Here is a 12311-nt window from a genome sequence, read left to right on the forward strand (position 1 = left end):
CTCTCTCTCTCTCTGTAGCTCCGATGAGCTCGCTGAATTCGCGGGTACTGCGGAAACTTTTTGGGTGGTTTTGACTCAGTGTTATGCAGAATGCATCTTCAACACATCGAGTGTTCCACATTTGCTGACAGAGTCTGAGGATACAGCGTCTTCGGTGGTCATGTTGCACCCAAGATGTTCCATGTGATGTCGCGGGGATCAGGGACCTCTCCATGCTGTATATCAGTGGTGGAAGAGCCCATGGGTAGATCAGTCAGGTCATTCCGCAAAAACGATATGACCTGAATCGCCGCGAAGTTGACAGCGGCACTCCACCTCGAGCCTGCAGCAAAATGCGGCCATCATTTTGTCATTATCAGACGAGAAAGAGAATACGGCCGCCGCGCTGTGTAGATGATAGCACCTGACCTCTCCAAAGGTGGCAGCACCATCCACCTCTTCGGCCTCTCACTAATCCCGTCGTGTTCCATCGGATGACCGTTTGTGACCGACAGTCACCAAATCGCTGCACGCGTCTGTACCGATACCCTGTGACGGCGACTGTATCTGCCTTCATAACCCGAGACCGCCGCTATGGCAATGCGAGCGTGGCCGCAGCAGATAACGCGCCTGAAGCACTGGCCGCCGCCGCGACTGTGACTGCGTTGGTGGCCGGTCCGCGTGACTGTGACTGCGTGGTGGCCGGTCCGCGCGACTGTGACTGCGTTGGTGGCCGGTCCGCGTGACTGTGACTGCGTTGGTAGCCGGTCCGTGTGATTGTGACCTCGTCGGTGGTCGGTCTGTGTGACTGTGACCGCGTCGGTGGCCGGTCCGCGTGACTGTGACTGCGTTGGTGGCCGGTCCGCGTGACTGTGACTGCGTCGGTGATCGGTCCGCGTGACTGTGACTGCGTTGGTGGTCGGTCCGCGTGACTGTGACTGCGTTGGTGGTCCGTCCGCGTGACTATGACCTCGTCGGTGGCTGGTCCGTGTGACTGTGACTGCGTTGGTGACCGGTTGGCGTGACTGTGACTGCGCCGGCAGGCCCAGCAGTCCGGCGTACAGTCCGCCGCCACGGGTAGAGTCGCAGTCGTCGTTCGGGGAGCAGACGGAGCCCGTGGACTTCTCCAACAACTCGCCGGTGGATTTCTCGCTGGGCCGCGCCATCGACTGCGTCACCCATAACCAGGTCCGTCGCCTGCCCCCTCACACTGTGCAGCACGCCGAAATGGTTGGCACACAGGTACATATGGACTGCTTAACTGCCTGGTGTTCAGTGTTCTAGTACGTCCGCTGTTTGTTACGCAACTCGATAAAGATAAAATGATATGATTGGCGGGACCTCGTGTAGGCTAAAACTAAACAACATTTGCTACATAGTTCAGGACATTTTGGGCTGTCGGTTTACACTATAGGAACATTTCCAACAGAAGTTGTGTTCACTACACACTCCTGATGTATTTGCCTGTCTGACGGCAGGTTATATATTCCCGGGACGACTACGCCGTGGCTACCTCGCAGCAGCAACAGCAAGTTCCGCAACCCCAACAGCAGCAGCAGCAACAGCAGCAGCAGCAGCAGCACCAACAACAGCAACAACAGCAGCAACAACAACAACAACAACAGCAACAGCAGCAGCAGCAGCAACAACAACAACAACAGCAACAGCAGCAACAGCGACAACAGCAGCAACAACAGCAGCAACAGCAACAGCAGCAACAGCAGCAACAGCAGCAACAGCCGGCCACTTCCAGTCAGTTGGTGCAGTCCACCACGCCTCAAACAACTCCAGAGCAAGCCAGCGCGGCGGCGGCCGCCGCTGCCGCCTGCTGCCGCCGCGGCCGCCGCCGCCCAGCCCACCTACCAGGAGACGATGGAGTACACGGACTCCCAGACCGTCATGTACCGCGGTACGATCAATCGTGAGTTTGATGCCCGTCACAGCGTCCCGGTAGGGCAAACGGAGATCCATGACTAATTGTCGCGCAGTTCCTTGGAGCTTTCGTCGCCACGACGAGTGGAGGCGCTCGTGTTTGTGTCCAAAATGGAGGTGGTGGATGCCGGCGGGTGTCGACTCAAACGACCCAGAAGCGGGCCGGTGCTGCCTCCGTCGCCGTCGCTGCAGCCGCCCAGTCCACCTATCGGGAGATGATGATCGTGGTAGGGCCGTGCAACGCTCACGTCATGACAGTGGTCTTGGTCAAATGTGACGTTTGTCAGAGAGGGAGTGGTTCGACGATGCCTTTCGGCGTCGCTTGCGTCCGAAAGGCCGTGAGATGCGAATTGCCCCTGCAGCCTACCCGTTCGTCTCAGTGTCAAACGCGCGCTAGGACCGTGATGGATTCACGCTGTTTCCAGCCACCTACTCCACGTCGCTGACGTACCACCGGCCGGCGTATGACGCCGGCGTCACCTACAACGGCGCCGCCTACCAGAGCTTCGGCTACGGGGCCGACTACAGCGCCGCCTACACGACCAACTACGCGCCGGCGACGGCGTACTCGCCGTACACCGTGCCGTACTCGGTGGCGGCAGGGAAGCCGCTCAACGGCAGCGAGACCCTGCAGCGCGACCTGTGAGTGGACGCTGCACGGCTGCCGCTGCTGGGCACGGTCCGGGCTGCCCAGCTCAGCTGCGGCACCTGCCAACTTCCAACCTCGAACGCGCATCTGCCTCGGCGCTAGTCCCAGAAAGGGTGTAGGGCAGGGGCACCGAGACCCCCCCCCCCCCCCCCCCCCCACCCACACCCACTTTGGGGGAAGTTGGCCATCTTCCCCATGCTGGTGCATGGAAATGGCTGAAATCAAGTAAGGATTGCTCTCCTCTCCCCACTTTTCCGGTGGCCGCCCGACCCTGCCGGGCGTCCCACCCTGCTGGCGTAGGTTGCCGCAGCGCCATACACCTCGCCACGCCCGGGTTCTACTGCAGCCAGATACGGTCGCGGAGCGCAAGGGGTCGATCCGGTACGGTTCATAGTCCTGCCCGGGCACCCTCAGGGCCGAAGCTTTACTGTGGCGGGGTTTCCTACGGGATAAGTCTTGGCTCTGAAACTCGCTGGCAGTAAAGTTGCAGTTGTATGCCACTGTTTACCTCTTCCCTTGATTCCATAGCTCTCCCACAATACTGGTGTGATATGAGGGTCATATAAGCTCTGACCGAACTCAACCAAGCAACTCAGGAAAGATCAGGATCAGGATAACGGTTGGGATGGGGATCAGGACCAGGAACATTTCCCTTCTTCTTTAACATGTCAGTCGTCACCATTTCCATGCGTCATCATAGGGTTAATGTTGAACATCCGCAATAAGTTGGTGAGATATGGCCCACTCCCTGCCCCGACCCTGAAAATGGGAATGATGAATCACGAAAGGTTCTCGCAAACTGCGTTTGCATGCCATACTTTGCTTCTGAACAACTGCTTCTCACTGACGCTTGCTTTCCAATAAGTGTTGCCCGTTACCAATATCGGAACAATCTCATTAAAACTACGTTACAAAGTAAACTTGCACAGCATTGCCCTGTCGATTACAGCCTCTAATCGAACGACCATTATCACTCATGACGTAAGCTGTTCGATCGGGTTCGCCTGCACGTATAACAAGACCATGTTCGCTACGTGTGGCGTGTCGGCTATGGCCGCACGCCGCCGCCGCTGACCAATCAGACAGTCCGCAGCGACCACGTGCTGTCTCTCGACAGGTCCACCCCGTTCACGTATACGCGCCCCCGCGGCAGGGACGGCCGGGAGCTGATATCGTGCCCGACCCCCGGCTGCGACGGCATGGGGCACGCTACCGGCAACTATGCCACCCACCGCAGGTCAGTCCAGTGCGTTGACCTGGACATGCCGGCCGGCATACCTCGGGCGGGCACGGGTAGTTGGGATATGGCCGATTCACGGTTCGGATGCCTCCGGATTGTCGGTGGGAGGATTTCCTGTCATGTTGCAGACGTTTGCGATTAGGACGGACTTCGTAAATTGCACAGTTGCTTGAACAAGGTGTATGTATAGCTGTATCGTGTGTTGGTTGTTGTCGATTTTACGCCTTCGTCAGCGAGGCTCCGACCCAACCATTGAGAGAGTCGTTCCAAAATCCTGGCCGTGTGAGCAAACCCCTCAAGGACTCTTTTATCACTTGTCGCAGTGTGCAAACACGCGACCATGGGAAATTCAAAACTGGGGACAAAGGGACTTCGAGCAAGCTTGCAGGTCACTGCCGGCTTTGCATCCGCTTGTGCCACAAAACGCCATAGGCTGTTAGATTTACCCCACGAACCGGGATGACTGCCCCTTGTTTCGTTGTTGCTCCAGCACTGCCCCAAATCCGGTGGAACACGGTTCTATCACACCGCCACAGTTCTGTCTCCCCAACCCTGAGTTGCTCACGGTGGAGGCCACCCTAACCATACCTTCTTGGCAGTCGCTCCAACCGCGCCGTTTCCGCAGCCGCCCTAGCAGCGCCCTCTCCGCAGTCGGCCGCGCAGCGCCCTATCCGCAGCCGCCCTTACCACGCCCTCTCCGCATTCGCCCGTGCAGCGCCCTCTCCGCAGCCGCCCCAATCGCGCCCTATCCGCAGTCGCCCGAGCAGCGCCCTCGCAGCCGCCCTTATCACGCCCTCTCCGCATTCGCCCGTGCAGCGCCCTATTCGCACACGCCCGAGCAGCGCCCTATCCGCAGCCGCCCCAGTCGCGCCCTATCCGCAGTCGCCCTAGCAGTGCCATCTCCGCAGTCGCCTGAGCAGCGCCCTATCCGCAACCGCCCTATTCGCACCCTCTCCGCAGTATCCCGAGCAGCGCCCCATCCGCAGCCGCCCTTATCGCGCCCTCTCCGCAGCCGCCTTAGCAGCGCCCTCTCCGCAGCCGCCCGAGCAGCGCGCCATCCGCAGCCGCCCTAATTGTGCCCCCTCCGCAGTCTGTCCGGCTGTCCGCGCGCCAACAAGCCCAAGGGCCGTCGGGACGGCCAGGACAGCGAGCCGCTGCGCTGTCCGGTGCCCGGCTGCGACGGCTCCGGCCACGTGACCGGCAAGTTCCTCAGCCACCGCAGGTGAGCGCTGGCTGTCGCTGCGAGAGGAGCGAGCGGCGCGGTGGGCTCGCGGCGTGAGCGCGCCGGCTCTGGTGGGACGGGGTGAGGGCGCCGACTCTGGGGGACACGGTGGGCGCCGCGAGAGGAGCCGGACTCAGCCTCGGTCTTTGAATCTCCCCCGACCGCAAGTGATCCAAGTGCACTGGAAGTTGCTACGAGCGAGGCCGGGCACAAAGCGTGTCTTTTTATGCGGTAGAAAAACTCTGAACATAAACTACGTAGCCAGGTCCGGTCTTCAGGCTTTTGGAATGCCAAAATATTTCCAGTGCTACTTTTGCAGTTTCATGTAATATTCGGCAGCAACTAGCGCAATATGGCAAAAGCTGTGCTGTATGACTTTTAAGGTATTTACATAGATGCCGTTTGATTAGGCCTGATTTCCTTGCCTTGATCAAATTTCAACGAAATATAACCAATTTTCATGTCAGCATTTTACTGACTTGGGAAATGTAGAATTTACTGATTGCATACAAAACTGCTTATCACGTGTCGAGCCTGGACCAAGGTCTTGACAAGCCCACAGCACAGTAGTATGGGTTCGGTACGTTCTGACGGAGGGGTGACCGAAGACTCATATTGGTAAAAAAAAAACATCAATCCATACAATTGATCACGCGCGTTCGTGCCCAAACCGTGAATCCACCCGTTTTGGGTCGTCACAAATCTCTGGTATCAGGTATCGACAACTAGGGCAAGTGAAGATACGAAACTCATTGCACGATGGATGTGAACCAACTGCACGCAACTTTACAAATCGCAAGCGATTTCAACAATGCCGACTCATCAGGGCATGATGAGCCGAACGGAAAACATTCACTGCCACCGTCGTTGAAGGTGGTCACGGTTACAACACCCTGGTCCAGCCTTCAGGGCCGAGAGATTGGGCATGCGATGGCTGGGATTTGTGAATTAGCGCTCGAAAGCTTCAGAATCGAGCCACCGCCTGTTGCACTCTCATAAAACACACGCCATCCCGCGCATTGATAAGACCCTTTTCTACGGTTCCCAAAGGCGTTTGGATCCATTAGCACAGATTTTGGTATACACGAGATCGGCAGTAAGAACTTTTACGCTCGTTATAATTTCCTCGTCCCACGCCACACAAGGCTGGCAACTGGTAATATCTGCTCGATGCGCAGATCACTGTTCTCTACACGGCGTTAAGGAAATGAAAACACGCAATTCATTAGTACGTATGTATGCTCCCCCGCGGGCCAAACACGCGCCTGAAGTATCTGCCAGGCCACTCCCTCCTACCTATCCGTTGGTGTGTTGACTTGGCTCGACGCCGAAAGCCGTCAGTGACCACCGCTCACCTGCTGCAAGACCGAGCCTGTTCCGTGTTCACAGCGCCTCCGGCTGTCCGGTGGCCAACCGGAACAAGCGCTCCATGGATGCCTCGGGCGCGGCCGACCGCTCCTACTCCAGTCTGGGCATGATCAACTCCATATCAATGGGCACGTACATGGGCGGCAGCGGGTTCGGTTCTCCCTACATGACCGGCTCCTACCCGGCCGCCATCGCCGACTCGAAGAAGCCGCCGCTCGACTCCTCTGGCCGCCGCTCGTCCGTCGGTAAGTGAGCAGCAGTGACCGCCGCTCGTCCGTCGGTAAGTGGGCAGCAGTGACCGCCGCGCGTCGGTCGGTGAGTGGGCAGCGGTGACCGTCGCCTGTCGGTCGGTCAGTGGGCAGCGGTGACCGCCGCTTGACGGTCGGTGAGTGGGCAGCGGTGGCCGCCGGGCGTTGGTCAGTGAGTGGACAGCAGTGACCGCCGCTCGTCGGTCGGTGAGTGGGCAGCGCTGGCCCAGGCCGTTGATCGGTGAATAGGCGGGGGTGACCGCCACTCGTTGGTTGGTGAGTGGGAAGCAGTGGCCGCCGCTCGTCGGTTAGTGAGTGGGCAGCGTTGGCCGGCGCTCGTCGGTCAGTGAGTGAGCAGCAGTGGCCGTTGCGTCGAATGCACTCTAGCTACTCTGATGGCGTCGTTTCGTGGGAATGAGCATCGGGCGTCGGGTAGTGCAGTCAGGACAGGCAAGTGCACTGCCACGAGCCAAAAACTGGGAGAGCGAGTGCCTGAAAATGCATTAGGCCAGCTGATACTTTGCCATGCAACTCGTGATATGAAATGTCGCAAAGTGGGGTATTTTCTACCCTTCCCGTGTTGCGGTTCGATATTGGACTGACCGATAGACAGGCGTACGGTGTATACGGCAGGGTAATACAATCATAGCGATGGGCATTCAAACCACCTTAATGGGTCGTCCGGTAACCACAATTGTGCATTCAGGTGGCAGTCAAGATATACGTGACGCAACGATCTATCGACGAATCAAACAATGCTGCCGTAAAATCATATGCTTTGTGCACCCCACTCCGCGGGGATCGTCCGAGCTGGTCTTGTCGCGCCGGCGAGTTCCGGTTCCGCAGCCGTTGCTCGCGTTTCAGGGGCGACCGGCGAGGGAATCGCCCCCGGGCCCACTGCCCGGCCGGGCTCCGGGTCGGCCAAGCTGTCCGTGTCGGCGACAGATGTCACCAGTCTCTCCGTGACCACCCAGATCAAAGACAATCGGGTAAGCGGCGGACGATGGCTCGGTTTCGTATCGGCGGCCTGGCCGGTGTCCGCAGTCCTGCGCCGGAGTGGGTATGGCTGGAAGCTGATGTCTCTTGGAGGAAGGTCAGCTTGTTTCACGACACCTTCACGCTGGCTCACAATGTGTGGTTATGAGCCAAAGCTCTCGCCGATGTTCCCTATCAAACAAGTTGTCTATTTTGCTCACTTCTTTGTTTTTTTGAGCTATCTATTTTCAAGTCCTTTATTCGCGGTAAACAACAACCGCGACCCAAAACATGACAACTTGTACCACGGTCCGGTCCAATCCACACGCTGCGTGATATCGATTTCCGCGCGCCCCATAGTATTAAATTTCCAGCCCTGTCCGAGATGCCAACCCTGGTCCGCCGGAGACGGCGCTAATCTCCGCCCATCAGCAGGTTGGTGACGTGACGACGCCGGCGAACCAGGCGGGCACGGCGCTGAACGACTACTACGACTCGTTCCGCACCAACATGATCTCGCTGCTGGAGCACGTAAAGGCGCCCAGCTCGGCGGATCGGTTGGCGCAGCCCGCCTTCGACTCGTACTTCTCGCGATTGCACGGCATGTACGGCGACAGTGGCGCCACCGAGGAGTACCGGCCGATCTACGAAACGATGAAGGCCGCGATTCACGACTTCACCGTTATGCCGACCCCAATTTAGGCGTGAGAAGGGGAAAGGGCATTGGGGTGGGTTGGGGTCGGTGGGTGGGGGGGGGGGGGGGGCGGTGTGGTGGACAAGATGTTGTGTTTGAATGGTTTGAGCACGAACGTGTGTGCGCTTCGGTGTGTTTGTCGTTATGCGAGGTTCCCGATGGGTCTCGATACATTTTGACCACCGTTGTGGGGTGAGCGTACATTAGCTGCACCATCATGGCGCAGACCGCTATGTTAAGGGTACGGTAGGTGTGTTGGCATCCGTAGTCGCCACACTATTACAGCCAGACAAACAAAGTAGTGAGCGATGAGTGAGAATCCAAGATGTCACCGCCTCAGTGTTCGGGCGTCACAAGAGCCAATCGCTCGCTCAGTGCAAAAGCGCAATGGGTCGCGGGCATGACGTCATGGTCTGAACGTGATTCAACAAAGGTTATGTATTGGTAGATTTGTCATGGTACCTCCTTACGTGATCCTGTATGATACGCCGTTGTAAAATGCGCTTCTTTCCCAACATACTGCGATGTGGCATTATTGCGTGCATATTTTCGAGACGTTGTAAATATTGCGGATCGGTATTATGTGTTGAATTGATGTTTTGTATAGCTGCCCAGGACCTGTACAATGAGCTTAACACAAACCCGCGTAGACGCTGTATATTGTAGAACGAGGACCGCAAAACATCATTCGTAGATTCGGAGGTCTCTCCCACATCGGCCCATGACCTGGTGTTTCGTCTCTTTGCCGCAACACACACTTCGCGTTTGGAAGGAGTGAATGTTGAAGCTAACATGACTCAGCCACTTAAGGAGCTATTCCATGGGTATTCCGAGTGTTAATGCGGTCCTTAAGCGGTGAATGGCAACAAGCAGTTAATCCAGGTTACTCGCACGGTGCTGCACTCTATTCGTATCAGTACCACAGTTACAACAGTCAGCGTGTCCCTAGAACGGATAAAGTCCCAAAGAAAAATGCCTGACTGAACCTTCCTTCCTCCCTTCCTACCTTGAAGTGAGCTTTGATACACGCCAAAGCTGCTCTCCCTGAAGGAGCTATAAGTGCTTCGTGTTATCATCCGGCTTATCCCTGTTTGATGACGAAATTGGTAACTACGTCAGAGCCCGTGAATCCCGTCAAGTAAGTTTGCCAAGACCCCGAACGGCACCGGCACTTAGCAAGACCGCATTGTGCGAGCTCGTGAGATCGTGAGGCTGAAGCTCGCGAGAGTGCTGGCTTCTTTCGTAACATTTCCACCGACATCAGCTCAAGCGGCATCATCATTCCTTGCAGTCAGCTGATTCAAACAGTGCCATCTCTTGGCGGACATTGCTGCAGCCCACTTCAGCGGTATCCAGTCGCCTCATCCGACTCCTACCGGGTGAAATTTCGAAGGAATCGATTAAACGCAGACTCAGCTAGAATTCGCTTGATTCCGAAATTAATTCCCACTCCAATCATAGCCAGCCCAAGTCTGCCTCTCGTGTCTGGACTGCACTTCACATCAGTTAGCCCAGCCCATGTCTGCCTCTCATGTCTGGACCGCACTTCACATCCGTACACACCGGACTCCCTCGGTAGAATCTAGGTCACTAGAGAACTCTGAAAGCGTGAGGCGCGATTTGTACGCAGAACGACTCTGACACCACATGGTCTGGGTCGAGTTGTTGAGTTTGGGCCCCGTCAGCCCTCGTCCAGCACCACCTACCAGCATGTACGTGTCTGCAGCCCCGTCAGTCAGGCGCGACATGTGACGCGCACAGTGACGCGCTGACGCCGGGGGTGTGTGGCGGGACAGACGGCTGCTGCGCTCCGTCAGTATGCGTGTGACAGATGTGACGGGTTTGTGGCTGCGGCGCCAGCCGGCGGCTCACTTTCATTCTTGGCTTTATGTGTGGCGGATGTGTGTGTGCTGCTGTGTTAGCTGGTCAATACAAGGTTACAGTACCATGCGCAGTGGCTGTCCTCCATACTAGTCGGTGGAAATACAGAACCGGATTCTGAACATTTCACGAGCACGCGAGCCGTAACAGCCCAGTTACATAAAACACATAATCTAGTATGGTGTGTTCGTTCTCACTGAGGTGCACTCAAATGTGTCGGCAACATGGTTGGCCGCTGGTGTATAATGAGTGAGGACTGCACAATAAGACAAACTTTAAATGGGTATTTTCCAGATCATCAGGAGACGATCTGAAATATACCCATGTAAAGAACCAAATTCGATGTGAATAAAGTATACCCAAAGTAAATTGAGGATATTTTCACTTGCGAGGTGCACCTTCGTGGGAAGCTAACGTATCGTATATTCTATGGCTTTCATTTCACCATGCATGATATTTTTACGGTCCATTTCATGCCCTGCTCAAGCGGCGCCTCCGACTTGGCTTCCAACCCATCCCTACAGACCTCTCGTCTTACTACATTTCACAAGTTTTCAATGGGTTAAATCTGAGGCAGGTGGGGTCGGTTTTCATCTGGCGGTAGGTAAGGGAAGTGCATACTGTGCGGCAGCTGCAGGGTGCTTAGGGCATAATGAACAGGCGCCATATATGGTCAAAACGGCAATTGGCAATCCTGGTGATACTTCGCGATGGATGGTAGAGGACCTTCGATTACACTCTCCTTCTGATAATTCCCCTGGCCCATTGCCGCCATGCTGGACATGAACACTAGCTCTGAAAGACTCTTGAAAGGGCATCCTGACTCACAGCTAGCGACACTTTCATCTTTTAAGGAAGCCTGGACTCTCAGCAACAACGTGACGCTATTTGTATTCTTGACATAGTTTGAGGTATGGTACCCATAATTGTGAGGTGCTCTGGAATGATCGCAAGTGAAAAATCTTTCATCAATTTTGATGATCCTGCAGCTTTTGGAAAGTCTGGCTTGGGTTATTCACACGAGAGTTGGCTCACTGTCTTGCTCTGGATTGCCTTCGGCCATTTGCCACCGCTGAAATTTTCTTCAACCCTCTGTGATGATTTTATTAACCCTTCCTGCCTGTTTTCATATTTATTCTGGCCGCATTGCGGGTGGTAACTGCCACCTTGGCCACATGTACCGCACGAGCGCCAGTCACTTTTCAGGGGGGTATCTTCACCGGAATTCGGTGGCTGTCAACTCTTTGTGTTGCCTCGAGATTGCACATCATGTCGCATACAATGAATGCCATTTCAGCCTACTCTCAAGTGAAAAAATAGAGCACGTCATATGCCTTTCACATTCTCATTAAATGCTAACAAAAATGCAATGCTCGTTCGCACACCTGCTCCTTTGAACCCCCAATGATAAACAGATGAAAGGAAAATGTTACAAATCACGTACCTGATCGATAATGTTTTTATAACACTTCTAATAACATCAAAACAAAGAAATATACACATTAAGATAATGCAGTGATTATGCAATGCAACACATGGTAAGAATTAAAAGGAAAGAATTAAAAAATACAACTTGCTTAACGAATATCAGGTATACAATGATGGTAGGGTCATCTTAATTCCCTTTGAATATACACATTGTTCCATTACCTGGATACTGTTCCATCATAAAAAGTACAAGTCTCTTTCTCAATCGCTTTGCCTCTATAACGTTTCCAAAGAAACGCTATCTTACACAAGCTCATGCACTTGGATCGAACGCCCAGATCGACGCCGCAAAATGACGTAAAGGCATTATGGCTGAATTCCATAGACCAGAAAGGAAGCTGTCGTTTCCAACAGTCGTTTGCAGCTGTTCATTGAGCATTTATTAATAGGATCGCCGGAGCACTCCGCGGGCGCTAGGCAATAAATGATCGGATGTGTAAGGTATCATCACCTATGAATACGTGATTTTTCACGGGTTCGATTTGCAGAGCTTGTAACTGTTTTTATCGCACTTTTTTCGCTAATAAATTATACATTTCATTCCTGACCACATAGGCTGGAAAAAACTGATCAAAGATTAAAAACAAATTTCTTCACAAGGAGAAGCAGCAGGTGGCATATTACAAGTTCTTCAC

General features: G+C 54.8%; 1 protein-coding gene across 1 annotated transcript in view; it reads left to right on the top strand.

The window, feature by feature from the left end:
- Positions 1 to 8319, top strand: part of LOC119090063 (myelin transcription factor 1-like protein) — an 80135-nt gene extending 71816 nt beyond the window's left edge. Inside the window, exons 5-12 of the mRNA XM_037212857.1 lie at positions 1023 to 1167; positions 1834 to 1900; positions 2337 to 2553; positions 3714 to 3797; positions 4891 to 5022; positions 6412 to 6635; positions 7503 to 7627; positions 8046 to 8319. Coding sequence (XP_037068752.1) covers positions 1023 to 1167; positions 1834 to 1900; positions 2337 to 2553; positions 3714 to 3797; positions 4891 to 5022; positions 6412 to 6635; positions 7503 to 7627; positions 8046 to 8315 — 1264 coding nt within the window. The 3' untranslated portion in view covers positions 8316 to 8319. The remainder of the gene's footprint in view (positions 1 to 1022; positions 1168 to 1833; positions 1901 to 2336; positions 2554 to 3713; positions 3798 to 4890; positions 5023 to 6411; positions 6636 to 7502; positions 7628 to 8045) is intronic.
- Positions 8320 to 12311: the final 3992 nt, after the last annotated feature.

The sequence above is a fragment of the Pollicipes pollicipes genome, unplaced genomic scaffold (genome assembly GCF_011947565.3).
Source record: "Pollicipes pollicipes isolate AB1234 unplaced genomic scaffold, Ppol_2.1 Scaffold_3087;HRSCAF=3621_pilon_pilon_pilon, whole genome shotgun sequence".
Classification (NCBI taxonomy): domain Eukaryota; kingdom Metazoa; phylum Arthropoda; class Thecostraca; order Pollicipedomorpha; family Pollicipedidae; genus Pollicipes; species Pollicipes pollicipes.